General features: G+C 38.4%; 1 protein-coding gene across 1 annotated transcript in view; it reads right to left on the reverse strand.

The window, feature by feature from the left end:
• Positions 1–6,436: 6,436 nt before the first annotated feature.
• The window catches only part of SHANK1 (SH3 and multiple ankyrin repeat domains 1), an 852,931-nt gene continuing 842,623 nt past the window's right edge, over positions 6,437–16,744 (reverse strand). The window contains exons 23-24 of the mRNA XM_073602155.1: positions 11,846–14,405; positions 6,437–7,192 (exon numbers count right to left, since the gene is read on the reverse strand). Of these exons, the coding sequence (XP_073458256.1) occupies positions 6,622–7,192; positions 11,846–14,405 (3,131 nt within the window). The 3' untranslated portion in view covers positions 6,437–6,621. The remainder of the gene's footprint in view (positions 7,193–11,845; positions 14,406–16,744) is intronic.

Below are 16,744 nucleotides of genomic sequence, written 5' to 3' on the forward strand. Positions count from 1 at the left end.
AAAAATAAACTATTAGATAATATACACTCTTTCTGTATAGTTTAATTTCAACTAATTTACAGTGCATGTTAGGTAAACACATTAGTTCACATTATAGGTTTATTTTTATTTAACCTCATTGTTTGCGTGATTTTTTTTTTTAAAATACCTTCATATTTAATACAGCTTATACCCATAAAATAAGTTTTGACTTATTTTCTGCCTTAAACTGTTATTACAACACAAAAAGTTAAGTAAAGAAACTACCTATTTAAATATAAATGGATACAATATCCTATTATATAAAATGTATTTTTTACGGATTTTCAAAAATGTACTGAAAAAAAAATGTAAAAAATAAATTAATTGCAATTTTATGTTAAAGTACATAGGGAATCATTTTATTATCTAACTTTCTCCTCTGGCAATGAACTACATTTAGAGGAAATTAATAGTTTATTTGCTGGACTTTAAAAAGTGAGAAGTCATAATATGAAAATTGTATCTAATAACGCAGGCACAAAAAAGAAAGAGGGCTATTATCACTAAGGGTATGTAACATTGGGGTTGATTTACTAAACCTGCAGGGTACAAAATCTGGTGCAGCTCTGTATAGTAACCAATCAGCTTTCAGTTTTTTTTTTTGTCAAGCTTAATAGAACAAGCTGAAGTTAAAAGCTAATTGGCTACCATGCACAGCTGCACCAGATTTTGCACTCTCCAGTTTTTCTAAATCAACCCCATAGTGCATAATGTTACTAGAGAGCTTATGCTCTACATTAGCTGAAAGATCTTCTGTTCACTAAAAATGTCTTAGGCCCCTTTCACACGGGCGCTCCTGCTAAGTGCAATCCGCTTGCTCAGTGGGGGATCCCCGCTGAGCAGGTGGAAGACAGGTCCCTGTCTGCTCCGCTATGCACCACTTGTCCATTTCCATTCAATGCCATCGGATCCAATCCACCGGACAGATGGGAATTACAACCACCATCCATCTGTTTTTGGTGGACAGGATTGCATTGGATGGCGGCAAGAGTCTGCGTCGTCCGCCACTCCATAGAAGAGACTGGCGGGTCCAATCAGGTCCACCTGAAAAACTGACAGGTGGACCTGATCAGACAGCTGTGTGAAAGTGGCCCAAGACCCCATACACGCTATACAACTTTTGTCAGATTTCCTTTAGATTTACCAAAACCATGTAGTGCAAGGGCCTACCTGATTGCATACAAATTGAAACTCTTAAGGTTTGATCTCATATTATATGGTTTTGGTAAATCTAAAGGAAAAAATCTAAAGAAAATTGTATAGTGTGTATCCAGCTTTAAGGTAGAGTAAAGAAAATCTAATGGTTTCATATGTCTCAGTTTGAATTTGAACACAATTGTTCCTAGCTGGCATAAAACAATCCATGTGAGATCTAGGTTAAAAAATTAAAAGTCAACATCTGTTTTTGTAGAACATGATATACTAATACCTGATGATGTACAGTCTTTCAAATATACTTTAAAATATTGCACTCAAATAATAAAACCGATCATAATGACCAAGGGGAATGTATATTAACAGACTGGAATTCACTGCATTAACCAAAATACAAAGCTTCGTGGGCTTTTGTAAATGCATAATTATAAATAAGATCGAATCCTACAATAGTGATAAAAAAATTAAGGTTGGGTTACTAAAGGAGACTGTTGGAGCTGTATTTACTTTAAAATACTTTTTAGTTCTGCATTCATTTAAATTCCCATATTATTGTGTGTTCAGAGTAAACACAGGTTCACTTAGCTATGCAAAAATGCACTCCTTGCAGTGACCCCTACAGAACTACTTTCAAGCCTGATCTTATAGGTAGATACTGCTATTAGAAGGAGAACTTCCATACCATAACACAAGGCAGAGATACTGCAGTTTAAAGCCTGCTTCAAAATGAAAAAAGATTTATAACAACTTTTCTTACCTCTTCTTCAGTACTGTATGTTGCATTCTGAAAATTGCATTCTGAAGATACAGGGTTTAAGAATTTGACTGTTATAATACATCTTCCTTCACAACTGACCTTGTTGGATAGGATTTGGATAGTAGAAAGTGGATCAAGTAGGGAATAATTAAGATAGCACAATATTTTATTTTGGACCTAACCTGCAAATACCAATTCAAGGTACAATATGAAAACAGTATCCACTGCCAATCAATATCTGACCAACATTGATTGAATACTAAAATTGTAAATTGGAGTATGACGTCTGTGATCCACACATTTGTGTCTATAATAAATGTCTATATCATTGAATTTAGCATAGTTGGCCAGATCTTGAAAAGATCAAGCTACTAAAAGGCTAGTTCGGTCAAACAGCAAAGTGTGTAGGTATAAGTCCAGTTTAAAAAAACATAACGATGATAAGTTTTGGCAACATTTGTGGTTTTCCTAGTAAGCCCACAAATGGAGATTATGTAGACATAAATGGAAAATGTGATGTAGCAGCTACCAGGTGCTTGATGCCTATAATATGATTTGGTTAGAAAGGCCATCTGCATCTACTTGCAAGAGGGTCAAGTAAATACCATTGAACGCAAATAACAAACTCCACTTCAGTTTGTGTTTACTTTCCCTGGTCAAGGTAATAAAAGACTGTGGGGTTGATTTACTGAAGGCAAATCCACTTTGCACTACAAGTGCACTGCAAGTGCACTTGGAAGTGCAGTCGCTGTAGATCTCAGGGGGAGATCTGAAATGAGGGGAAGCTCTGCTGATTTTATCATCCAATCATTTACAAGCAAAATTGCTGTTTTTATTTTCCTTGCATGTCCCCCTCGGATCTACAGCCTATGTCTAATCTGTTCATTTTCTTCTTCAATGGATCACAATTTTTGCAAATTACTTTTAAAATAATAATGAAATTACCCTCTGTACTAACAGCATTCATGCACCCATTTTGGCAGCTTTCATAATTGCAAAAATCAATATTAATATTTAACACAAAAAATGGCTCACATTCCTGACATACATTTTTTTAGATGTAATAAATGACCAATATATATAGGAAATTTAGCATATTGTTTTCCTTTGTTGGTTATTACAGTTGAGTAAGACACAAAAACTTTTTCTTTACGGTAAATCTTTTTTTTTTTTTTTTTTTTTGCTAAAGGCTGTTATCTACACAAGTTAATATTTACCAGAAAACAGAAATAATTACTTGTATTTTTTTTATAAAAATTCAAAGCACAAGCTAGAAAATAAAAATAAATTGATGCCCTCTATGATCTGGAAGACAGTCTTAAAGTTTATTTTGTTATGATATATTTTTCGGTAGCATCAATATCTTATTCTCTACTGGCAAAGAGAGAAAAGATAAAAATAGAAAATGTTAAAATTCTGAGCCCTTAAGACAGGATAATGGGCTGTTGGAGAAATAAAAGAGCAGCGCATCTTGAGAGCTACAAAGTGCCAATATGAATCATATCCCTGACAACTTGAATAACCAGAGGATTTGAAAATGTGAAACTTTCTTCCTTTTTTTTTCACTAGGGCAAAGCAGAGACCAGGGTGGAGGCAAATACGTCACATTACAAAAATCTTACAGGATGAAATGAAATAGCAATTTAAGATTTACTCTATTTCCTTATATCATCCAGGCCATTAAGTGTTATTTTTATTCAGTATATGAAGAATAGGTATGGCATATGATTTTGTTTTCCTAAGAATACCCATAATGCCATAATTTTAAAAAATGGCCAAGGCAAAGTGTATGTTATTTTTATTTTAATGTGCACATCAAGCCAAAAATGTTTTACAAGTTTTGGATAGGTCTTGAAAGAATTAAAGCTTCTTTCAAGTGTTTGCTACTATCTAGGGTTCTGTAAAAGAGATTTAACTTCACTCCCTGTCCTGCTGACAAGGAAACCAGAAAGGAAGTGAGGGAAAAATTGCAACAGTGTCACTTGTAATAATAAAAATATTTAAAGGGTTCTATCCTTTCATTACTCTATTTAAGAAAAGCATTTTCATTGTTGTCTGTGGTGTTGCTGTTGGAGAGTACCTTTTACTTCCTGACTGGTAAAAGCAGGACAGTGAATTTTGGGTACATTTCTCTAACTGAGCACTGAATAGCAGTATAAATCTGACAAAGGTTCTCACCTTTCCCACTCTATACAAAACAAAAAAAAAAGGTTTTGGCTAAACTTACACTTACAATTTTTTTCTGAGATTTTTTAAATCTAGAATATAATACATTGGAGGATCTCACTTCATAGAAATAGACATTAATTAAACAAAAATGGTTTGGTAGTTTGTTGTTGGTCAAGACCGTAGGATTATTTGGCACATAAATGACTTGGGTAACTAATCGAATATGGAAGGTTCCTATGTAATGTTTATGATGATGCTGCTTCATCGCTTTGCCAAGTCTTAAGGGAAATTAACTCGAAAACCAGTAGACTTTAGTGCCATATGATACATACAGCAAGTAAAAGTTCACTTAGGCGCAACATTTTGGGTAGGCCATATGCCACACTTTGAAAACACTCTTTGGCATCTGGAGACAATTATGCACACCCTACCTTCAATCTTCTACTTAGTTTCTAACTTACAGATAATTTGATCTAAACATTACTCTCAAACATTTCTACTTGATCAAACAAAATTAATAAGCCATATACTGTAGTAGATGAGGAACAAAACCAATGCACCCACACTACATATGCTTTACCTAATAAAACAGTAAACTTTTGTTTTGTCCAGGAAGTAGAGTTCCTGTTAAAGTGGCGTTTTACAAAATAGATGTCAGAATAATTCTATAGTGCTCTAGAGGAATTCAGCTCAGCTGTATTGTCTCCTGTGAGTCACACATCCATACATAACCAATAAATAATAAGTAAATATAAAATAAGGCTATAAATCTCAGATATCCATTGATTATCTCAAGTATTTTGTTACTCTGCAAAATTTCTCATAGCTAGTATGAGAACAACTAGATATAAAGCCTGACCACGATGAGTCTATCCACAGTCTTAAAAATAAATGAATAAATAAACAAAAAATAGACAAAGTTAACTAAGACAGTGTTGTGTCTGAGTTTAAAGAAACCAGGGTCTCAGTCACAACAGCACAGTGGTCCTTCGGCTTTGGCTAAAGAGCAAGAGAGAGCGCAGTGCCTACTACAAGCATAGAATTGACTATTGGAAACTGTGAGTGAAACAGGAGCAAATTTGACCATCCCCAACTTCTTTTCAAGCAGTATCGTTCCTTTATGTTCCTTTAAGCTTTTTATCAAAATGTGCTTCTTGATTGTTGGCTGACAACCAGGGGAGCTTTAACAATTCAAGTGTAGTTATCACTGCACACAGCAAAACATATGTGTGAAAATAAACTCAATGGAAACTAGTCACATGACCAGGTTAGGGGTTATCGTGACAAACAAGCCCTTTCATGACCATTAGTCTAGCTCCCACAACAATATGCTTTGCTGTGTGCTTGAAAAATACACTATTCCCAGATGATCAAAAACACCTAAACTCAATGTTCAGTAGTCTAGTAAAAGGTCATCTATGCAAACACATTCTTTTACCAAGAGAAAATAAAAGACTTAGTCCTGATTAAATAAAAAATACTTTGACCATGATTGCCTACAAGAGATAATACTCCACCTCAATATCCAGCAAATATATACTTTCAGTTTTCAGCTAAAGTGAAAAATTGATCTCCATCGTAACTTGTCTGAATTCTGTAAACCATACATAAGTTTCAAAAATGCTAATACTTCCAAAAACAGTACAAAGAAAAGGTCACCCAGAATTTATAGGTTGTCAAGAGATCATTAGCCCTGGTAAGCAGTTTAACACCATCTAAAGATCATTGGGTGCCCACTTCATTTACAGTTTTAGAAGCATAATACCCCCGACTTTCATACCAGATGGCAACAATTAGATTACATTTTCATTTAAATTAAGTTGGGTTGGCATCTAATTTTTTTTTGTATTAAAATTTGGCAAAAATGTTGTTTCCAAACATTTTCTGACAGTCCACATACAGCGGTTCCACAGTATTAGGGAAGACTCTGCTTATGCCTCTGTGAATTTTTGTCCTCCCCTCATTTAATATTAACAATTGAGATTTCCATTCAGCCAACATGTTTCACTTTCTGCCTACCAAACTACATTCTGTGTTGACAGTTAGGATGTAGGAAACACATAAAGTGGGGCACAGTGAAAATAGAACACTGCAGTGCTAGTGTGATCTCCTCAATCATTGGTGCCTCCAGCTACTGAGCATACATCATGGCTCAAGATAAAGCCTTCATTGCCCCCACATAGTAAAATAAGCAGCTGGTGAATTAATCATTTCATGAAAATTCTGTGCATTTTGTTACATACATACATATATATATATATATATATATATATATATATATATATATATATTTATATATATATATATATATATATATATATATATATATATATTTATATATATATATATATATATATATATAAAATCTATATCGTTTATAAGATTTCTTTTTGTTTTGCTATTCATTTGGATTCAAAGTACATTCAGATCCTCCACTCTAGGGACCTTGTACCAAATCTTTATAGGTTTGTAGGGATGAATGCCGAGATGTTGAAACTATGGAACCCAATGACTTTAAATCACCTCTCCAAAAAGAATTTCAGAGCTCGGTCAATGTTCATTCGATGGCCAACTCTGGTAACTCCCAAGTCAATGTAATCCTCCTTGGTCAGTGATGGTAAGTGGCTCCCATCAATTTCATTGTCTAGAAAATGTTCTCGGTGCTCTCCAAGATTTAAATACTCCAACCAATCAGCCACATCATACTTTGTCCAGAAATGGATGGGCTTAGATGCAAATGGTTTTTCTGTCGGGGGTAGAATGAAATGTGTTGGGGATAGGGACCTACTGCCCGTCTGGAAGCCAGGGAAGGCATCTCCTCCAGCTGTGGGGGAGCCCCTCAGGTCAAAGACCCCCGTGTAAACAGGGGCAGAAGGCAAGATGGGTAAAGAAGAAGGACGTGGTGTAGGACTTATCTTGTGCTCCGTTGGCAAGGCTGATGGACTTGGTGCTCTTCTCAGGGTTGGTCGAATGTCAAAATCCACACTCTTGGGATGTTTTGGAGTAGGCTGTGGGGATTTAGGCCAGTTGTGAAATAGACTGCTCACAGGTTTAGAAGAGATTAAAGAAGCAGAAGAATCATCCACTATCCTATAATAAAGTAAAATAAAGCAGTTTACAAGAAGATGATGGTAATCTCTCTGTACTGCAAGCAAACAGTATGCAAATGTGTAGGTGATTTTTAACCATTCATGAGTAATAAGGAAGAAACTAAAGGAAAAGTAAAACAAATCTATCAAACTTTGTAGAGAAGGGTTTTTAAATAAAAGCATATGAGCGCCAAATGCTAATTTCATTGGTTTGTGATCAAAACACAGAAGCAAGTTTAGACTTAAAGATAAACTTCAGGCAAACCGATAAATACACAGATGAATTACATTTGTGAGAGCTATTTTACCTACCAAACCACTTGCATTTCTGTCCAACCAGTCCTAAAAATGTACAGAGGTCTGCTACACAGCACACCTGGCAAGACTGGAGATGTTAGCTTGCTCTGCTGCAGTTTCTATTTCCACTTACAGGTCCCCTCCCTAACCCTGTGACTAGACAGTAAAAGAAGAAGTAGCAAACTGATGAGCTCCGCTCTCTATTTTATAATTAGTATTTATATAATGCCAACAATTTATGCAGGACTTTACATAAAGTATATATTGTAGATTCACATCAGTACCTGCCCTCCAGTAGCTTACAGTCTAAGGTCCCTAACTCACATTTATACATATATATATACAAGGAGTCAAAGCCAAGCCAAGGCAGGGGAGGTATCAACATATAGCTCACCTCCCCAGCCATGATCCCTCACCACCTCCCCGCACTGCCAGAGCCCTTGATAACAGAGCAAGTGTTCCAGTATGGGGACGCATGTGACTTCTTCACCAGGCCAAGCACTGTCATGTAGATGGTACTATGATGCCATCTGCCTATGCCCTGAAACTGAAGACAGAAGAGTGGGGAGAGGGGAGTGTAATTGAATAAGTATACTTGATTGAGGGAGGGTGGTAGTGGGCTAGTTAAAAGCACTGTAGGGTTCATTTACTAAAGGCAAATAGGCTGTTTGCTTTGCAAAGGAATTTGCCCTAAAGCTTAATGAAGCATTGCTGACTTCCATTATCCAATTATGTGCAAGCAAAAATGTAGTTTTTTTATTTTCCTTGCGCGTGATTAGGGATTCTTTGCAAAGTGAAACTGCACAACATTCACTAAGCCTATCTGCCTTTAGTAAATCAACCCCAATGTCCATATTAACTGTAGTTGAGTAAAACAATGTCACCTATATGGATGTGCTGTCAGGCTGAGGACAGAATTACAAAGACTTCTGGTAGACTACATAGTTTACATATATGTATTTAAATAACAGATTTCTATCTCTAGCTTAAAATCAGCAGCTGAATCAATACATCCTAATTATTTATCAGTATTCAGTGTTGGGAATTGTCCAAAAACCCTCCCCATCAAAGGACTGCAAATCAATAGCTTTGTGTCAAGTCTCCCGCCGCTGTGCAGGCCTACAGAATCTCTTGACATAAGCACAGGTGAGGCTATCATTAGAACAGATACAATGATCTGTCACTGTGACTCATCCTCCAACTGATCTTCCTGCATTTCTTTCACAGCGGCTGAGATCCAGAGCTGAAAACTAAAACATTTAAATGCATAGAATGCAATATAATCCTAAAAAGAATGTGTTCTTAAAGGAAAGCTTTGTTTTGCTCATGAAAGAGAAAGTACCTTAACACTAGCTCCACAATACAAAATATTTGCCTTTACTACCCCCCTCTACACTCAGCCACCACAAGTGAAAAGAGTTAAAGGGTTAGTTTACCTTTTTTCAGAAAAAAATGATAAGTTGAACAAACACCCTTCACCCTCCCCTCCCCACCTCACCCTCTTCCTCGATCTTCTTATCTCCGTGGGTGATGAGCTGTGCCCCCTGAAGCTGGGGTAGCAGTCCAGGGATTTCAAATCCCTGCTTTTCTAACCCTTTTTTCTGTAGGGCTTCCAGAATAAATCAAAGCAATATCAACTGGTCAAAGCAGTAATATGACAGTGCTGACCAATCAGACCCATCCCAGAAGCCTTACAGAAAGAACTGGAAGAAGAGCTGGGATTTCAAATCCCTGGACCGCTACACCAGCTGTGTGGGCATTGACAGCTCATCACAAAAGTACAGTGGGGACCAAGGGGGGGGGGGGGATGGGTGGGAAGGTTGTAGGATGTTAGTTCGCCTTTTTAGTTTTTCTGAAAAGATGGACTTACACTTTATCCCTGCATATTCTCAAGATTGCAACCTGAAGTTTGAGTTGGCTCAAATTTCGGCTGACTCCTGCTGAATCGGCTTAAATTCAAACTGTGGGTGGCCTTGTCAGCACCTTCCACCTCAACAAACCTCCCTTGAGGACGGGTACCTGAATCGCACAGGAACACATACCGTCTAACATGTACACAATACTAGCAGCTGTCTCAGCCTCATGGCATGCTGCCGAGAGTCAAATCCAGCTGCTCCCACCACCTTCCCAGCCTGATGCTCCAGTAAACACTGGAGGGGCAGAGCAGAGAGCCAGTGACTAACAGTCACCACCTCTCTGCTCAGAGCAGACTGAGAACTGAGCAATCAATGGAGTGCAGCTGCAGCATCGCTTCCTGATGACGCATTAGTTATGCAAAACACATTGAGGCTGGTTGTGCGACACTGACGTCATTTCCTGCCGAATGTACCGCACTGAAAATGAGGCTTGAACCGTACACTGGCCCCTAGTAGCACACAGCCATCACTGGCGAATACTGGAAAGCTGGAGAGAGAGCCAGTCTAAGGCACACATACATGCAATGATGACCATTTTTGACTTTTGAGAAATATATTAACTGGAGGATTGAGTGAGTGGTCTGGGATTTTGGTGGAGACATATCAATTTACCCACATGGGGGACTAAAGAAAGGCTACATACAGGCTTGTTTAATACCACTTTTTGGTAAGCATATTGATTGAATGGTGGTGGTCAATCACAGCACAACTGTTTTGGAAGTCACCATTTGTTTAGTACGGAGGATAAATTCACTTGGACTTTATTTTTGATACCATATATGTTATTTTTGTCATGGGACATTTTTATTTATACAAATATGTTTTTTGATGGTAAACTATATATATATATATATATATATATATATATATATATATATATATATATATCCTCCTCACAATGTGAGTCTGTGGGTTTGATTTACTACAGACATACAGGCTGTGTAATTTTCAAGGAAATATAGTAAAAACTCATTTTGCAAAAAAATACTAAATCATATGCAAAAAAAACCCCTGTATTTTTGCTTGTACATGATTGGAAGATGGAAGTCAGAAAAGCCTTACCTCATTCACTAAGCTAAGATAAACTTCCCTTGCAATGTGAACAGCTAATTCGTCTTTAGTAAAATTAACCCCCATGAGTCAGCCAACAAATTCTAAACAATGTTCTCCCTCTGTGGCTGATGTCTTTTCTCAATGTGTTAAGAGAAAGACAGTAACTGCAATGAGATATGGAGAGTTTATTCTAATGACCAATCAACAAGCATCTATATTCAATACAATTCAAAAATTATAGAAGAGCAATAGTGTAAATATGTAAAAGTCGCATCAAGTGTTACTTTAACCACTTGCCGACCGCTGCACGCCGATATACGTCGGCACAATGGCAGCGGTGGGCAAATGTGCATACCTGTATGTCCCCTTTTAACTGGCGTGGCTAGTGGATGCGTGCACGCCGCCGTGGACTCGAAGTCCGCCGGTCTCCCGGTGATTGTGTCACCGGGCCGCAGAACGGGGTTGTAAACAACGCATGTCCCCGTTCTGCCTTGTGACATGACAGAAATCACTGCTCCCTGACAGTGATGTGTCATCGCTGTCATGTGAGTGGAAGCCCATCCCCCCACAGTTAGAATCACTCCCTAGGACATACTTAACCCTTTGATCGCTCCCTAGTGTTCAACCCCTTCCCTGCTTGTGTCATTACACAGTAATCAGCGCATTTCTATAGCACTGATCCCTGTATAAATGATAATGGTCCCAAAATAGCGTCTAAAGTGTCCGATGTGTCTGCCATAATGTCGCAGTCACGATAAAAATCGCAGATTCCCGCCATCACTAATAAAAAATAATAATAATAAAAATGCCATAAAACTATCCCCTATTTTGTAGACGCTATAACTTTTGCGCAAACCAATCAATATACGCTTATTGTGATTTTTTTTTACCAAAAATAAGTAGAATACATATCAGCCTAAACTGAGGGAAAAAAAAATCGGTTTTTTTATATATTTTTGGGGGATATTTATTATAGCAAAAAGTTAAAAATATTACTTTTTTCAAAATTGTCGCTCTTTTTTTGTTTATAGCGCAAAAAATAAAAACCGCAGAGGTGATCAAATACCACCAAAAGAAAGCTCAATTTGTGGGGAAAAAAAGGACGTCAATTTTGTTTGGATGCAACGTCGCATGACTGCGCAATTGTCAGTTAAAGTGATGCAGTGCCGAATCGCAAAACGTGCTCTGGTCAGGAAGGGTTAAACTATTCCGGGGCTGAAGCAGTTAAACACTAATAATGAAAACTTTGCAATCAGTGAAAGAATACTGTAGTTTTATTTAAGATGTAACATAAAAGTCACATTACTCTTCAAGCTAATGGGTTCAGTTTTACTGAATACATATCTTACATACCTAAAAAAATCTTTTTACATAAAAACCTTACATACCTATGTCTCTGTATTGAGGTTGGTCTCTCTGGTGTAAATGATACTGCCGATTCTGGTGGCCTTGACCAAGAAACTCCACTTATATGCTGAAGCTTGGAACTTAACTCTGTTATCATATTTGCCTTTACTGTAGAGACCGGAGAGGTTTTTTCCTGGGAGTAATCTTCCCAAGGCAGAGTGGGAGATTTCCGCTGAGAATTCTTGGCTGCCTCTGCAGGAGCACAGAGTGAAGGCCCTTTAGATGGTGTTAGAGTAAAGACATTGTCCGTGCATGGTGCAACTGAAATAGTAGTACTTGTGGCAGTAATGGGATCTCTGAGTAATCCAGGTGTTCTGCTTGGGAAAGTCCGGGACCGTATTTTATTTTGGAGGACAGCCTTTTCAGGCTGGGCAAATGCTTGCCCATCTAGATAAGTGATATAAGTGTCTAGAAGCTCTGTTCCTTCTGCTGAAAGCCCAGACATACTTGACAAAGTAGAAACGCTACTAATGGTCTCCAAATGGTGGTCACTGCTACTTCGACTATCAATTTCCTCTATACCAGAATCAGTCACAGTATCTATGGTGTCTGAAGCTGGTATTTGGATCGATGACACAACAGATGAGAAATTAACATGAGGTTCTTTGAGTTCTGGTGTTGTCTGAGTTAAATTGGCTACTTCACTGTCATAAGATGTGATACTTGACGTTGTAGAATCTATAGCAGGATTGTTACCAGAATCAGGTGGAGGCGGAGGTACAGGAGGAGGCAACGTTGATGCCCCACCTGATGCACCTGATGGGGAATCAGGCTTGTCAAAACTATTTGAAAATTCTAATGGTGGAGGGAGCGGTTCTGTAAATAGAAATTCATCATCAACATCGATAGATGGTGCTGGGGGAGGCAAAACTAATAATGGGAGCCCGTTCTCTTTGGAGTTTGTCTCATGTGGCCCCACATTTGTGCTAGGTAAGGGAGCATGGTTCTTGGTTGTGCTGACTAATGGCCTTTCATTTCTTGTTTCCTTACTCATCAACATCCTATTATTTTCTTGTTCATCCTTGTGAGTGGAGTTATCCATAAAGCGAACATGTAATTCTATCTTTTCTTGGCCTTCTGTCCTCTTCTCCCAAGTTTTACCATGTTCAACTCCTTGGAGTAACAAGAGCGCTGGGGACCGGTGGCCAGAACTCTCATCTGATTTTCTTTCTCCAGCCTGGGACACCATAGAAGGCTTGTAATCCATCTCTTTTCTTTTAACTGGGCCTGAATCCCAGAGTCGATGGGGTGAGCTGCTTCGAGATTCTATTGGTGACTTTTGTTCAGCAAACCGTGGAGATGAGGGGCGTGACTTTCTTTCTTCTATTTCATTCTTCGTATGCTGTTGTGACTCTTTTAAAGCTCTTTCTCTTGCTGCCAAAGCAAGGCCTAGAGGGGAACTAGGATCTAGTATTTTCCCAGTCAAAGGATGTATAAGGGGAGTGGTTCCTCCAACTGGGTTAACATTGGACATTGTCATTGGACTGGAACATGACTGTAGCTGTGGTAAATAAGTGGAACACACAGTGCTAAATGCGCTAGTGGTACTGGGTCCATACCCCTTTCCAGATTTGGGCTGGTAGGAGTATCCAGTAGAAATGTCCCTATTTACAGGGGCCACATAATTGGTAGGAACATTCAAGTGCATGTATGGTTCGCTAGAAAACATACCCTCATCAATAGATTTGGAATGCTTCAATCTTGGAGCAGGGGTAGGCTCTGTATCTTCATCAGTAGACAGAAAGAGAGCAGACTTTCGACGGGCTTCATTAAACCACTCACGGTCCCGCCGTGCTGCACCGACAATAGCTGCTCCAAACTGGCTTGTGAAGTCGATGTTATCTCTCAGCTGCAAAGAAGGGATAGGATCTGGCTGGGTTTCAGCTTCCATGCTGCTCCCTTGGCTGCTTCTTCCACTACTACTGGTTGATGGGGCCTTTATAATAATTGTAGGAATGGGAATGGAACTTTTTTCATGAGATTTGGTGGCCTGTTGTTGCTGGTGATGTGATTGGTATTGCTGCTGCTGCTGCTGTTGCAAGTGCTGCTGTTGTTCATTTTCCACCTTTACCTGTTTGACTAGCTGACCTTTTCGACGCACTGCTTTGGGTGGGACATACATTGCAGTGCTTGCTGCTCTAGCAGGTAGATTGAAATAACGCATCTCCTGAGCTTGGGACCTCCAACTTCTCATGTTAGAGGTCCCCATTCGAATCTGGTCATCTGCTACTTGTTCAGAATCTTGATGGTATAGCTGCTGCAGTTTCTCCCGTCGCTGGGATGCTTCCATCATTTGCTGGTCAAATATACTCGTCTCCTGACGCATGGTAGGGGAGAAAATTTTAGAATCTCCACTGTGATTGAAGTTAGATCTCATAACTGGGCTAACCCTGGGTGAAGATGAAGGGGCAGTGTTGTATGGTGGATCTGGAGGAGAAGTAGTTGGAGGAGGAGGGATATCTTCTGAACTGGGAACAGAAAGACTGCGGTTGAACTTTATCGGGGGTGCAGACAAGAATGGCTTTTCCTCATCTCCAGCACCTACAAGATATGTGACACAGTGAGAATGAGAGATTTACAGATTGCTATACATCAGAAGAGCATGTTAAAAGATAATGTGAAATATATCACATTTTACATTGTATAAAATTCAGTGAATTCCTGGGACCATCATTTTTTTTCAAACACTTACAAGATGGGACTAGTTTTCTTTGCACTTGACTAAATAATTTTTTTCTCATTTTAGATTGTATATTGTATATTGTAGTCTTGCGGACGCAAGGAGGCTTGTGTGTGCATCAGGAAAGCTAAAATCTATGCTGTCTGAAGTTTTACATTTTATTAGGGTCACCCATGACAGACAGACTTTACCCAGGTTGCTAGACAAAAATCCACCACATACCGTATATTGGAAAACCTACCACATAATGTATACTGGGCAGTAGCAATACAGGACAAGGTTGATGATAGATGATCACAGAGGTGATAATGGCAAATACATCAACAAAAAAATGAATGTTTATGTAATTCCAAATGATGACCCTTAGGTCAGAAGACATTCAACATATTACTGGGGGGTTTTGAGACTACAGCAGGCGTGGAAGACACAAATAGCCTAAATTGTCTTTGCTGTCTGGCCCATGATGTTGCCAATGCAAGCAATGAAAATCCAAATTTGTAAAAACAGGATCATTATTGGAATGTGCGGAGTGTAAATCAAGGTAAACTTGGACACAGTGAAGAGGGAAATGTATCATTTAAACACAAAGTATAAACCCCGTATACACGATCGGATTTTCCGACGTGAAATATTGGATGTCAGGCTGTTGGCGGAAAATCCGACCATGTGTATGCTCCATTGGACAATTGTTGTTGGACTTTCCGCCAACAAATGTTGGCTAGCATGTCTTCAAATTTTCCGCCAACAAATGTGTGTTGTCGGATTTTCCGATCGTGTGTACACAAGTCCGTCGGACAAAAGTCCAAAGTACAAACACGCATGCTCGGAAGCAGAAGCGGTTGGTCTTGTAAACTAGCATTTGTAATGGAGAATTAACATTCGTGACGTGGCAAATTATGAAATCTCCAAATGCAGCCCACAATTCTCTACTTCTTTAATGGGATAATAATGAAGCTGCTTTGCTGGTGATACTGATGAAGTTATTGCAAACAAATTTACAAAGGCTTTTTTTCTAGTGATGTCAAGAATATTATTATTATGCTTTTTTTTTTTATTTGCGCAAGTTACCACAACACCATTATCCCACAGTTTTTAAAAACAAAGATACAACTATGTTGGTGTCCCTTGTCAATTTTACATTGTATTTTTTAAAATGTAACTGCCTACTCCCAAACTGTCATTTGAAGTAAAACACATAGCCAAATATTATTCTACACAATTTTTTTTATTGTGCATTAAAAAAAATAAAATTAGACATGCTATCTGCCAATAGAACTTAACCAAAAAGTTCATTATATGCATCCAAAAATATAGAAAATATACCAAATCAAACCATTATTATTCAACCAAAAAAATAATGTCAAAGCAATAACTCCAAGGCCAATAATAAATAACACGTTATCTCCTCTGATTCCTCAACATGGCTGGTTGACGAACAGCCGTTCAGAAGCAAACTGAAAAGCGCTGAATGAAAAATGCAAAAAAGAAAAGCGCGAATCAACACTCACCAAACTTCTACTAACACGAAATTAGCAGAAGGAGCCCAAAGGGTGGTGCTAAACAGCTAAAAAAAACACATAGTACATCTAGTACGTCATTATGTTCTTAATTGTTGGCCAACATTTGTGTGACCATGTGTATGCAAGACAAGTTTGAGCCAACACCCTTCGGACAAAATTCCACGCTTTTGTTGTCGTTAAGTCCGATCGTGCGTACGAGGCTTTAGGGATCAGTGGATTCACATTGATAGTCTTAAGACATATTGGGGGTTATTTACTAAAACTGGAGAGTGCAAAATTTGGTGCAGCTCTGCTTAGAAACCAATCAGCTTCCAGGTTTTATTGCCAAAGTTTAATTGAACAATTTGAAGTTTGAAGCTGTTTGGCTAATGTGCACAGCTGTACTGGATTCTAAGTGCACCAGTTTTAGTAAATCTACCCCATTTAGTCAGAAACCAATATCATTTTATAATTCTAGTCACAAAAAACAAAGATGAAATGGTGTGTCTTTCATAGTCAGCAACGACATTAGCAAATTGATGCAGATGAAGTTGGACAGTTGTAGAATCAAATCCAGGCTGAGATTGACAAGACCTGCAAGCAAGACATATTGCTGATGATTGGCAACTGGAATGCGAAGGTAATAAATTATAAGGAAGGAAATAGTCAGACAATGTGGTTATGGAAACAAAGCAGGAGAA

The sequence above is a fragment of the Aquarana catesbeiana genome, linkage group LG10 (genome assembly GCF_042186555.1).
Source record: "Aquarana catesbeiana isolate 2022-GZ linkage group LG10, ASM4218655v1, whole genome shotgun sequence".
In the NCBI taxonomy this organism is placed as follows: domain Eukaryota; kingdom Metazoa; phylum Chordata; class Amphibia; order Anura; family Ranidae; genus Aquarana; species Aquarana catesbeiana.